Raw genomic sequence first — 13873 nt, forward strand, 5'->3', positions numbered from 1 at the left:
GAAACAGAGAGGCCTGGTGGGGTCATTCCTAATAAGCTAGCACGTGAATACTAATCAGTGGTGGGGAAGCAGAGGTCAGCCCAGCCTGCCTGTTGGCAGGTAGCGATGTGCTCTGTGGCAGATGGCGGGCATTATCGACTCTCCACAAAGGCCTCGCAGTGAAATAAGCACCGGGGCTGGATGATAGAGTTATTGAGATTCTGAGCAAGATGCAAGCAGATGTGATGTTTGCCAGAACCCACTGTAAACAATATGCCAGCAGAATTTTTAAAAAGAGCATGTGTGTACAAACATGAGACAGAAGTCATTTGAGAAACGTTAACACCTTCTTCCTCTTTAACCACGTGTGCACTGAACTCAAGCAACTGCAATTAATGATCCCTCTTGAGACATCTGGCCCATGGACATGTGGTCTCTGAAATCTACAGCTTCTAATGACATCAGGAAACACACTTGCAAAGACAGAAATACCTTCGTTAAATTCAGAATTAAGTAATTGTTAAAATAAAAAGATTCCAAATAGATTGAGGTCACTTTGGACATACATTTGGTGGCTAATCCCAAATTGGACAGCCAATGCCAACCTGTTGTTTCATGTTCCAGTATTTCCAGCAGACAAATATGAAATCCCCAGGTTAAATCATTGTGAATATTGTCATAATCATGAAAAAATTGACATGACCAAAATCATAGAAATAGCAAATTTCAGCCCATATTTGCTAAAGTCATAGATATTTAGGTAGAAAAAAAGAGAATAAAAATAGTTATTTGGGGGGGAGGGGAGATGTTATGTGTGCATGAGAAGTGGCAGAAGGAGGGACAGGAGCCATCATAATGCTTTCAGTCCAGGCCCCAGTTATCAGATGAAAAACAAACTCTTCAGCTACTTCTACTTTGGATGTGTCCTAGACCCTGTTCTAGGACATTTTGGCTATACTGAGTTAAATAAAAGTCATTATTTTATTTTGGAATAATGAAACCATAAGCAAGTCCACCCCCATCGCCCATGACATGCCTTCTAAAAGGACATAGCAACAGGACAATCCCAATCCTTTCTTTGGATGCCTCTGAATATGAACAGCTACTTGAGATAATGGAAATGTCTTCCCCTTTTTTCTACATTGGGCAAAACTCTGAAAGAGTTAAGCATGTTGTATAGAATAAAACTGAAGGAGCTAAAACTTTATGAGAAAAAAAAAGAAGCAAAAAGCAGTTTATCCAGATGCTTCCTTTTCTATCTAGGTTTAAGATGCGCGCGCGCGCGTGTGTGTGTGTGTGTGTGTGTGTGTGTGTGTGTGTGTGTAGACTTGGCATTCCAACTACTAATTACTGTAGACATCTTTTAAAATTCATTTTAATTAAGGTAATGAGCTCTTCTTATAGGATTCTTACCTGGTTAGGTTCATACACCATTAGTCTATTCTGATACTGTGCGGTGTTAGTTACTCCACCTGTATGTAATGGATTAACACGTGTTAGAGCTTTCATGAATAAGAAATAGGATATTCCAACATAAGAATGAGATACAATTAAAGAAAAATTAGCTACTGTTGAGAATTTGTTTGTATACCCTTGTGGTGAACCTATGCCATAATTAAGAAGCTTATTTTGAAGCCGTTTCATTTTCAAGAAACATTTCAGAAGCAATCCAGTTGAGAGCAAGCAGCAAGTATGCAGAGATTAGCAAGAGATCCCCAATTCTGGCAAGATCCCCAACATGGCCAGAATGAGGGGAAATGAATAGAGAGGGAGGGGGGAGTGACAAATCTTTGCAGTTTATGCCAGGAACATAGTTCTATAGAAAATTCTTGTCTTTAGCTAAATTGACAGTTTTAAATCTCTAGTCTTCTATCTACTAACACAGTGATATCCTGGTATCTCTTTAGAACAGTGGTTCTCAACCTTCTGGCCCTTTAAATACAGTTCCTCATGTTGTAACGCAACCATAAAATTATTTTTGTTGCTACTTCATAACTGTAATGTTGCTACTGTTATGAATCGTAATGTAAATATCTGATATGCAGGATGGTCTTAGGCGACCCCTGTGAAAGGGTCGTTCGACTGCCAAAAAGGTTGCAACCCACAGGTTGAGAACCACTGCTTTAGAAGAACCATATGTAAGAAAAGACATTACTTATAAAAAGAAATCTAGCTGTGGTCAGTGTGGCTCAGTTGCTTGAGTATTGTCCCATGCATCAAGAGGTCACTGGTTCAATCCCCATCAGGGCACATGCCCTGGTTGCAGGCTGGATCCCCAGTAGGGGGCATGCAGGAAGCAGCCGATCAATGTTTCTCTCTCTCTCTTCCTCTTTCTCTCAAATCAATAAAAACATGTTTTAAAAAAGAAATCTAGAACCAATGTTATCCAATAGAATATAACCCGACTCACAAATGTGAGTCACATATGCAATTTTAACTTTTCTAGTAGCCACATTAAAAGTAAAAACAGTGAAATTAAACCAAATATAAATTTCATTTCACTAAAAATAGACAAAATATTATCTTTTCAACATGATATCAATGTAAAAAATATTGAGATATATTTTTTCATATTGTCTTCAAAATCCAGTGTATAGTTGACATAGCATATCTCAGTCCAGATTAGCCACATTTCAAGTGCTCAGTAAACTACAAGTGGCTAATGGCTACCATACTGGACAGCATAGTTCTAGAGCATAATTGCTGCTGTCCTCAACTCTTTTAAAGCCCTCTTGACAACCGCTTAGATCCAAAAAAACCTGAAACCTTCTGCTTAATCAAGAACAACTAAAAAAATCATTATACCTTTAGCTAAATTTCCCATACTTCTTTTCATGTTTGTGGTATACATTGAGCCCTATAAAACACAGAAATACTTGATTCTACTTTAATTTTTACCATTAAATGGAAAAGCTAAAAAATAAAGCAGCAAAAAGAAAATAATATGATATAAATGTTAAGCAATAACAGAAATATAAGTACCTCCCCCCTCCAATTCTGTCTTTAAAAATATTGTCTCACACATATTACTAGACACTTGTATAAAGTGAATAACATTCTCATTTTAATAAGTATCACAAAGAAGCAGCTACTTTTGCAATAAATATCTAAAATTGAGGCAGACTAAAAAGTTTCCTATTGAATTTTTTTGAAAGATCCAGAGACATGGAAGCATGAAACAGATAGGGAAGTGGGGAGAAGGGCAGGAAGAGATTAACCAAATAATTTATATGCATATATGCATAAACCATGGACACATATAATAGTGTGGTAAAGGTCTGGGGGAGGGGGCGGTGGGAGCAGGGGGAAAGGGGCCAATGGGGAAAAAAAGGGGATATCTGTAATACTTTCAACAATAAAGATAATTTTTCTAATGAGTAGTTACAATACTGTCCAAGACAGCCTTATCCCTGTCAGCTTGACTATACACAGGCTTCTTCCTGCCTCTAGGCCCCTAACTTCCCTTCTCATAGAGCACTTACTTTAGAAAACTTTTAATTATAAATTCGTTCTGGGGCTCTGTAAGATGTAAATCATTTAAGAAGCTTCTTGCAAGCTTTAGACTGAGGAATATCTTCCTCCAAGACCTGGAGCTATCCCACTGAAATGTAATCACCAAGCAGACCATGCCCCTATCTCCCATTTTCTATGGAGGGGAGGAGCCTAACTTCAGTGGGTGCCAATCAGCAAACACAAATGTCCCAAACAGAGAAAAACATTTACCAACTCAGGGATAACTGAATGTGCTCAACAGTTCACATTGATCAACCTTCCTCCAAAGCCCTTCGGTACTTTTCCACTGGCTCACCCCTGGTCTTAAAAACCCTCTTGCCTCTTTTTTTTCAGAGGAGTTGATTTCGGACTGCTTTCTGGTCTCTCTCCACTAGGGCCATTGTCTTGAATAAAGTCTTCCTTGTCTGTTTTACTTTGTCCATTATCACTTTTGCTTTGACAGTTCAGATACTTTAAATAGGTCACCTCCATCAACTCCATGAGCAGGTGTCAAGTCAACCAGAATGCAGAGGGTTAGTGCATAGCCCTCAACTGAGCTGAAATAATCAATTAATACTAATGGATACAGGAAGGGGAGGGAACCTGTCCAGGTCAGTCATTACTCTCTCATTCAACTCTGGTAAGGAGATTATATCTTTCATGTAATTGACCATGGCTATTATTAACTGGAGGGCTTTTTATTCTTGTAATTCTCTCTGAAGCTTGCAACCACTTTTTAAGCTTAATGAAAGATTTGTCCAAGGAGGAAATGCAAATAACAGAGAGAAATGAGCTTCCTGCCCTCAAAAAAGCCTTTTTTTGTGTTTCTCATTGAATGTCTCATTTTAAAAATGAAAAGAAAACACACTTGAGAAAGCTGAGGCTGAAGTGCCTACATGGAGTGAAAATGTATCTCAAAATAAATACAGCGGTATGTTTACTTTTTCCTCCCAACCTTCCTTTTCTTATCTGATTAAAAACTGAATGTCCAATAATTCTTTCTCCACAAGAATAATCAAACCTATTGAGACCTCACAAGTCTTCAGTATTAAAATGACTGCCAAGTTTTGATCTGGGCCATAACTGCCAGATTAATAGCCAGCTCACCTATAATCATTTCTCCAAATGAGAGGGAACAGAGGGTAAAGCTCCCACCCACTATTTCAAAACTCTGATGGTTTACCTACTTGTTTTAGAAATATGGGACAGAATTAATATCTACTGCAGTAAACTATCTGTTTATGACACTATTTGAAAATATTTACACGACTATATGTACCAAACTCTGCCCATTATAGATTAAATGCACCACCAGTGGATTAGAATGTAGCTATTACATCCTCTCACCCAAGCAGGGCACACAGTTTATCTTTACCCTCTTCAGAATTATTATTTACTGTCTTCCACAGCTGCATCAGCTGCATTAAAATCTGCACTCAGTAATTAGATTCCTTACCCTCACATACAAATTTTCACTCACATGACAGACAATGTTTAGAAATGAGATACTGGGTTACTAGTTGGGAGTAGAGACAGAAGTCCTAGTTAGTTATTTGGTTGATTACTTCTAGAATGTTAAACCACAGGAGGTGCCTAAAAAACCTAGTGCTGTAACTTTTGCCAAGTCAGGATTGCCAGGGAAAACCTTAGAAATTGGTTTTATTGTGTTTCTCTTTGAAATAATTTACAAATGAGCACATAAATAAAAACTTCTTCTCAGTACAAAACGTAAGTTTTTTAAAAAGCCCCCAAGTTCTCCGTCCACCTGTCTCTGGTAGTGTTATTCATCGGCAGAGCTCGGTCATTACATTCCCTTCACATAACACTCCTCACTTTCAGATTCATCTGCTGAAATGAGATGCTACGGATTTGCATACAGATTTGACTATACAAAAATAGATATGGAATTAATAACAGTCGCTATATGTTTTAATTTCTCCCAGACGGGAGTACCCTTGCCTGCAGCGGTGTTCCTGGCTTTGAAAGTCATCAAGCTGATTTGTCTGCTCTGGGTTATGATGCCACATGCTGCTCCACTGTCCCCTGCAATCAAAGGCTTGCAAAGATAGATTCCAGGCCATCGAGTATATTTTATAGATTGGCAGTTTTGATCTCCCTCCCCCACCCCAGGGGGGAATAATCTGCATCTTAACAGCTTTCTATAGATACATCTGTCATTAAATATGCCATTTCGTATCAGCATCCATTTTTAAAGCCAAGTTTTCCCTAACTTTGAAGTGCCACGGACAAAGTGAAGACTTTCCACCAAAATTGAAAATGAACGACCCTGTCTTATACTTTTTTGCACTGTGACTTAAAGATATACAGCAGGTTCCCCCAAAGTCAAATAAGTCTTTAAAAACTGCCAGAAGGAATGAAAAGTTACCACCATGCTACCAGCAGTGAGCAATGCTTTCTATCATCAAGACAAGAGGAAAGCATTTTTCTTAAGCTTCCCTGTTCACCTCCCTACAAAGTGTTGTGACAAATGGATGAATGTGTGCCGGAGAGAGGATGACAGGTGACTGCCAAACAAGCAATCTTTGTCTGCACTACTGAGAATTCACCGACTTCCAAAACCCACTCTGTTCAAGAGCAGCAACTGGTCAATGCTAGTGGAGTCTATAAAATTGTGTGTTTAGAAAAAACAACTTTCAATATTTGGTGATCAAGGTAGGTCAAGTCTGGGAGCTCTGCTAATTTTTTTTCAAGGACAGAAAATACCTCTGTTGACAGAGTCCCACACTAGTACAATACTAGTACCCACCCCTATGCAAAAAACCCAGTGTGCCCATGCCCTCGGGGGAGATGCTCCAAGCTGGAATTCTGCTGGCCAGTTCAAGATCATGGAAAACCAGCTCAGGTTCTCTGCCAAGTCTCTTGGAAGCCTGCAGTGCCCAGCTTCACGCTAGTCGAGGGAGACAGTTTCTGGACAGGCTGTGCTATCAACAGGCTCACTTATGACTCTATTCTTGGGGGGACCATTTAACACAGCCAAACTCAGGTTCCTTATAATCAACACAGAGATGATGAGATCTCTCATTGGTTTCAGATGAACTATAGTGCACAATATAGAGGCAATCTACAAAGGGAAGTTTACTACAATACTGTACTAGTTTGTTATGAAAGTTTCATACAAGGTACAAATGAGTATGTATGGAATATAGAAAAAATAACTAAGTAAGTATGGAATACAAAATTAATAATTAACTAATTTTGTATTATGAAATAGATTTCTTATAACTCTTTTTTTTCCTAATAACCAGAATTACTGGCTGGCTTACAAGGATATCAAAGGCTGTTTCCTTCAATAGTTTAAGCATCTCCTCTGTAAAATCACTCTAGTTATCAAAAGACTAAACCTTCACACTTAAGGTCTAATTATCAAAAGAATGACCTGATATTAGGTGTGAGTTCATATTAATCATTTTTTATAGAGACAAACTCATTATTAGTCCTTGATAAAAGGGACATCATGGGAATATTTGCAATCAATGCAAAAAATAAGCTTTTTATTATTAATTTTACAGATTAGACTGTCCATATTTTTGGAGTGTTTATAATGCTACATAAACAATTAAAGCCAAGAGTCATTCTACTAAATTAGCATCACGAGTAGAAGTATACTTAATCCATGCATTAAATTAAAACTAGTATCCATTTTATTTCTGTCACACTTGAGCAAACCACACAAATGGATGGCTAATTAATATACTCAAAATCTGCAAAGAAAGTCTCAAATTTACAAACTATAAAGGAAGGGTTGATGCAGCTGAAAATAAAATTGTATTTATGTTACCTAGAGTGAACAGATATAAACTTGTGACCCAAAATATGTAAAGTATGCCAAATGTGCTATTTTAAATTAATGAAATGATAAACAAGGGTAAAATCTACCTCAATGCAGATGTCAGCTGCCCTTCAAAATCTTAATAAAATTCCCTTTCCCATTCCTCATTTTACAGAAAGCTGAAATCCTGCCTCCAAAGATTTCTGCATGTTCCTAGCAGGGTTAACCTCTGAAGGTCACTTCTGCTTGTCTCTGTTGTCCTGGCTTAGCTGTGTTGTTGCTGGATCTTTTATCACCCTCCTGCCATTAACCAATTATTCAGCCATTTCCCATTTCTATGATAAAGCTTTAATCTTCTCTCCTCTTAGGAAGAAAGAAAATGACTTATTTCCCATATTCGTAGGTAGAGGAATTTAGCTCACTATTCTACCTTCTTTTTCTAGGTTCATAGACACATATGGATCACCTAACCAAAGGCTTTTCTCTTTTCTCTCCTTGAGAGGAATTCTGGAGTCAATGGGTTAGACTTTTTTTTTCTTCTTCTAATTAACTAAACTAACAATTTTAAAGGCCACTGGATGACTATCCTATATAATAAAAGGCTAATATGCAAATTGTCCCCTCTGGAGTTCAAACGGGAGACTGGCAATTCGATTGCTCGCTATGATGTGCGCTGACCACCAGGGGGCGATGCAGAACATGGCGGGTGACCAGCGGTGGTGGTGGGGCACTGAGGGAGCGAAGGAAGGAGGAGACCGGGAACATGATCGGCCCTGATCGCAGGCTAGGCCTAGGGACCCTACCCATTTTTTTTCTTCTAATTAACTAAACTAACAATTTTAAAGGCCACTGGATGACTATCCTATATAACAAAAGGCTAATATGCAAATTGTCCCCTCTGGAGTTCAACCGGGAGACTGGGAATTCAATTGCTCGCTATGATGTGCGCTGACCACCAGGGGGCGACGCAGAACATGGCGGGTGACCAGCGGTGGTGGTGGGGGCACTGAGGGAGCGAAGGAAGGAGGGGACAGGGAACATGATCGGCCCTGATCACAGGCTAGGCCTAGGGACCCTACCCATGCACGAATTTCATGCACTGGGCCTCTAGTATTAAATATAACATGTAATCCTTGCAGAAAACAATGTTCTAATCTAAACCAGATGCAGTTTAGAGTTAGCTCCATATTATCACTAAATTTCTTTTTAACTTTGTGTTACATTTATGTTTTAGAAACTGAACTACAGAACCACAGAAAGGAAGACGTTATGTGGCTCCATTCTGTGTCCTGGGAAAGACAGTCAGTTAAACCATAAAAGACAAACAAATGATTGTTGATTCTAAACAACTCTCCAGGTTTGACTGTTCTCCAGTGTATCATGTCATTTGGAAGTTCTTCTGACCATGTGGGCATGTTTTGAGATCTTTGTTGTAGTGATAAACAACTAGTTCGTGTGGTTTCATGGGGAAAACATGGTTTTCAGAAGCCAGAAGCACAAATTCCAATTTTATAAAATACTAACTATGTGATCTGGGAAATCATGTAACCACTTTAAGCCTCATTCTCTGAGCAGTAATCTGAGGGTAAATAAAGTGCTATTTCTCCAGGGGAGCAAGCTAGGATGAAAGCTTTGTTAATTATTTTGGAGAAAGTAGGTTATCTGATTGTTTGGCTTCCATCTCAGCTGTAGTGGCTTTTTAAAATATTTTTTATTTTTATATTTATTTATTTATTTTTAATATATTTTTACTTATTTCAGAGAGGGAGAGAGAGAGAGAGAGAGAGAGAGAGAGAGAGAGAGAGAAAGAGAGAGAGAGAAACATCAATGGTGAGAGAGAATCATTGATCAGCTGGCTCCTGCATGTTCCACTACTGGGATTGAGCCCACAACCTGGGCATGTGCCCTTGACTGGAATCGAACCTGGGACCCTTCCGTCTGCAGGCCGATGCTCTATCTACTGAACCAAACCAGCTAGGGCTTTTTATATTTATATTTAATAAAATTTATTGGGGTGACACTGGCTAATAAAATTATATAGGTTTCAAGTGTACAATTCTATGATACATGGTCTGTATATTGCAGTGGTTTTGTTTTAATCTCTTTCAGTTGGGGAGTAGTAAAGGTTGGGGCAGCAGTGAAAAAAGAGGAGAAAAAGTAACTGCCAGGGCAACTGCTTGCTACAATGAAGCAGCAAAGAAGATTTTAATCTTAGTGGACATTCCGGTTCGCTAGGAACCTGTAAGTGGACAGGCCAAGTGATCAAGCTCCAAACCTCTACCAGGCAGGTGACTTCATCATGTGGGAGCCACCTCCAGGGGCAGCAAACGCTCTGCCTTCTGTGCTCACTCCCTCAGCACACCTGGTTCTCCCTCAAGCAAACCTTCTTCCAACAGTATCCTTGAGGTATTCCCAGACTAAAAACCACCCATCATGATTGAATCCAAGGATCTGCCTTCTCCAGTTCTCTGCTGAGCACGGACCAAAAATAGGACAGATATTTGCAAACCGAGTTGCCATACTTTTGTGGTTCTCAACCTCGGTATGGGCTCTGACACAATCTCTTTGTAATAGGTCAATTTCCTCTGTTTTCTCTCAGAGGCTTCTTCCAAGGCCACTTCCTTCAGGAGCTCTACCGAGTCCTGACACTGCACAACCTCGACAGGCAACCCTGTCTCTCATTGACTCCATTAAGAAGGCACCTACTCAGGTTCCTGCCTCTCCCCTGTGGCAGTATCCACATCCAGCATTGCCTCCTGCCCTCCAGGCTTGGAGCTTGAGGGGTCTCTCCTCCTGTCCCAGACTGAATCCCTCCCAATCTCTCCTCGCCTGTTAGGGACCCTGTGTCTGTCAATATTGAATCTCCCGGAGTTATCACTATTCCTGACACCTGGGAGGTGCTCTCAGCATTTAGTGACCAAAGATGCCCCTCTTCCCTTCACCTTCCATTTGACTCTCTCCTTTCTCTTATCTGTGCATTCGCTTAATGCACTCACATCCTTAAAAAAAAGTCCCTCCTTTGACCCTGGATTTCCTCCTCTGTCTACTCTCTCTTTTCTCAGCCAAACTTACTTCTTTTTCTTTCCTTCCTATCCTCTTTTTTCTTCCTAAAGCCAAAATGCTATTTATTAATTTACAATGAAAAAAAATGTGCTGTCACATGGACAGAAATATGTGTGTACCTAGAAACAGCACATGCTCTCCCTGTCGGCAGGAGCATAATGATCAGAAAGTTGTCTGGTGAGATCAGATACAGGGAGTGAAGTTTAGTCTAAAGTGGAAGCTAGAATGCAGTGGAAGCTAGAATGCGGTTTTCACTTCCTCGCTTTCCTTTTACACTGCATTCTAGCCTCCAATTTCTAGCATTGCATTCTAGGTTCAACCTTCTCCACACCCCTGACATGGCTTTCACTGAAATTACCAAGTAGGTCCTGACTGAGAAATGCAGAGGAGATATTTTGGACCTGTAGTAGTGGATGCCACTCACCCGCCCTTCTATAACATCCTTAGTTCCCCTCCTCTGCATCCTCCTCAATAATGTTTCCCAACCTTCTGCCCTTGTCCCCTTTCCAGAGCATCTCTTGCCCATCTGTCTCCTCACACTCTCCACCACCTCTTTGTATCTCACTCGATTTGCTGTGAGAACCTCCTCACTTACATTTGCTCTGAGAAACAGAAGGCAAGATCCCCTCTCTGAGTCTGAGGGGAGGGGGTTTTGAGGGAAGTGAGGATGCTAGTGGAGAGTGGAGAGGGGTCTTGGGGAGCCCCTGCTAACTGGCTCCTCCCACGGGGTTTGCTGCCCAGTCACAGACACAGACAAAGTGGACCACTGAATTTGTCTAACACTGTGCTTGCCAGGGGGCAAGAGAATTATTGAAATGATTGGACCATGAAGCCCTAGCATGAGGACAGGAAGGTTCATGAGTAAGTAGGAAGTAGCCAATGGACCAGAGGCCTAGTTAGACTAAAGGTGCTACAAAATTGTTTGAAATCTCTCATGCCCTTTGCACTAATTCCTCCCTGCTTTGCACTATTTCTGTACCTAGGAAAGACTTCTACCCTCATACAGAGCATATGCTGTACTATAATTATCTTTTAAAAGTCTGTTCCTTCTGCTATACCAAGAGCCCCAGCATAAGACCTATGTCTTCCTCTCCTTTGTCCCTCCAGCGCTAGCCTGAATAAGACTTAACAAGCCTAGGAACCTTGCTCAGCATCTCCTGGTTGGTAAGAAGTGGAGCAAGTTTCATGTGTGTGACCCTAGTCTGTGACCTCAGTGCACCCCAACCCAGCCTCTGCCATGCCATCTGTTAGTTCCCAATATTTTGTATATAATTTTTTAGGTGCAAGCACAGTATTTGCACAGATAGACTAAAGCTAAAGCTATGGCATTAAAATAATGTTAATGAAAATTTACATAGTTCTAATTTTAATGAATACTAGAAAAGCTAAAGCCCCTTTAGTAGGTTTGAATAAATTAAAGTTATTTAAAATGGGGCAATGCAAGCTTAATCTAAATTTAATCAAAATAAAACTAAACATATCTTCTAGAGAGTTAAAGAAGCTTCAACAACTATTCTCTCATTAATGAAATATCTGCAAAAATCTTTGACTGTCAGCTCCTAGAGGGCCGGAAGTATGTTTGCTGAATTAATCTTATTTATCTATGAGCCAGCATTAGACTTAATAAGAATGCAGCATTCACCAAAGGATCAAGAAAGCACCAAACACTGCATTTGGGCAAATGCAGTAGCATTTGTCTTATTTTTATAGTTTTAAAAATAAACTGATTTTGTCATTAGCTTCCCATTATCCTGATGCTTTTTGACAAAAATGAAAAGGTAAGTTGTTCTGCAAGATGAATTCAGGATTAACTTTCACTCACACACACACACAAAAGGATCTTTTTAGTACTTCACAGACAATACCTTACAATGGAGAGCAGACCTTTCAAAGCACAACTGGAGGATGTTTAATTCTTATTTTATTTCGGTATTGTGAATTTCAAGTGGAAATGATGTGCAGCATTTATGAATTGGGTCACAATGGCAAATACTACAGGAGCCTGTAAAATACGACTGTCTCTAATATCCTAAATCAAATGCTAATGGGCATACCCATACAGCCTGATTTTCTGAATTCATCTCTCCTTGTCTCACTTTAAAAACCATGAAAAGATGTTCAAGGTGTCCTGACCCCAAAACGAACAGAGAAAGGGAAGGGGGTTTGAGGAGAAATAGGGCACACTGAAAATTATAAGTCTCCAAAGAACATTCATGTGTTCTCTGGCACAAAAATAAGGCCTAAATCCACATTCTATAATCTGTACTACCTCTACCTCAGGCAAAGCTTGCAAAATACCAGAAGAATGTCAATGACCCAATCCCCCATCAATTAAATTGGAAATAATTGATTATTTAGTAAAGGATAAGGAATAGCCTCAAACAGTTTCATCTGCTCCAATAAATCAGGGTAACTCTTCGAAATCTGTGATAGTCAGGGTGAAATATATCCGTCTTTTTTAAAAGGGGCCCATTAGCAAATCTTGTTGCCTGCCCTCCCTATCCATGGTTAGATTCACAATTGATTTATTATAAGCTGGGCTTGAAAAAAGAGGCAGACGACTTAAGGTATTAGAAATGTCACTGGTGATTTCCTCCTCTTTCCAATTAAAACTACTGCACTATACACAGGGAAGTGTGTTTTTCATCTCAAGTACACAGTAGGGAGAAACAAACCTGAGAAAATTGTGATTGTTTTCATTAAGTATGGTTAACACAGGCAGCGTACATTAGTGGGGAAAAAAAAGAACAAAGAAAATGTATTTCTTTTTACAGTAGGAAAAAAACAGAGTGATATAGCAATAAGGTCTGTAATAAGTTGATGCATTTAATAAAACGGAATTATATGGACCCATATTGAAGTAGAAGTCAGCTTGATACCAGGTGATAGCTATAGCCAGTCTAAGTTAAGCTTCAGTGCCTTTTTAAGGCTTCACTAAAGAAAGTACTAAGTAGTTATATCCTTAAGACTATGTAAGGGAAACTCCAGCATTTTTTAAAAAGCTAGTTTTGTAGTAAAAAAAGAGAAATATTTATAAAACTATTTGTGAGAAATTCATGCAAAATTCAGAAGATGTTGTTAATGTAGGAATGCAGTACATTAACAACATATGAAAACTAAATGAGTCAATGGAAGAAATATAAATTGGAAGAAAATATAAATTACATTAAGTTCATGAATTCATCATTGTTTTGTTATCCAAGTCAGGTAGAGATCTGTTCTTTCTATATCAAAGACTTATTTATAGCCAACTTTGAAGTTTCTTCAGCAAAGGGTTACAGCCCTGGTAGTTATTTTTTTAACTATTGAAATTTATACTTAAAGAGAAAGGAACAAATCACCACATGAGGCTTTTATTGAAATACCAGAGGCCCAGTGCACGAAATTCGTGCACTGGGGGGGTGGGGGGTCCCTCAGCCCAGCCTGCCCCCTCTCACAGTCTGGGAGCCCTCAGGGGATGTCCTACTGATGGCTTAGGGGGAGGCTTGGAGCAGGCACCGTGTGTGTATGTGTGTGTGTGTGTGTGTGTGTGTGTGTGTGTGTGTGTGT

General features: G+C 39.5%; 1 protein-coding gene across 3 annotated transcripts in view; it reads right to left on the minus strand.

The window, feature by feature from the left end:
• KLHL32 (kelch-like family member 32) overlaps window positions 1-13873 on the minus strand; it is a 203056-nt gene that overhangs the window by 20843 nt on the left and 168340 nt on the right. For all 3 annotated transcript variants that reach the window (XM_005871470.2, XM_005871469.2, XM_014543932.1), the window contains one exon: window positions 1393-1451. In XM_005871470.2, the coding sequence (XP_005871532.1) occupies window positions 1393-1451 (59 nt within the window). The remainder of the gene's footprint in view (window positions 1-1392; window positions 1452-13873) is intronic.

The sequence above is a fragment of the Myotis brandtii genome, unplaced genomic scaffold (genome assembly GCF_000412655.1).
Source record: "Myotis brandtii unplaced genomic scaffold, ASM41265v1 scaffold343, whole genome shotgun sequence".
Classification (NCBI taxonomy): Eukaryota; Metazoa; Chordata; class Mammalia; order Chiroptera; family Vespertilionidae; genus Myotis; species Myotis brandtii.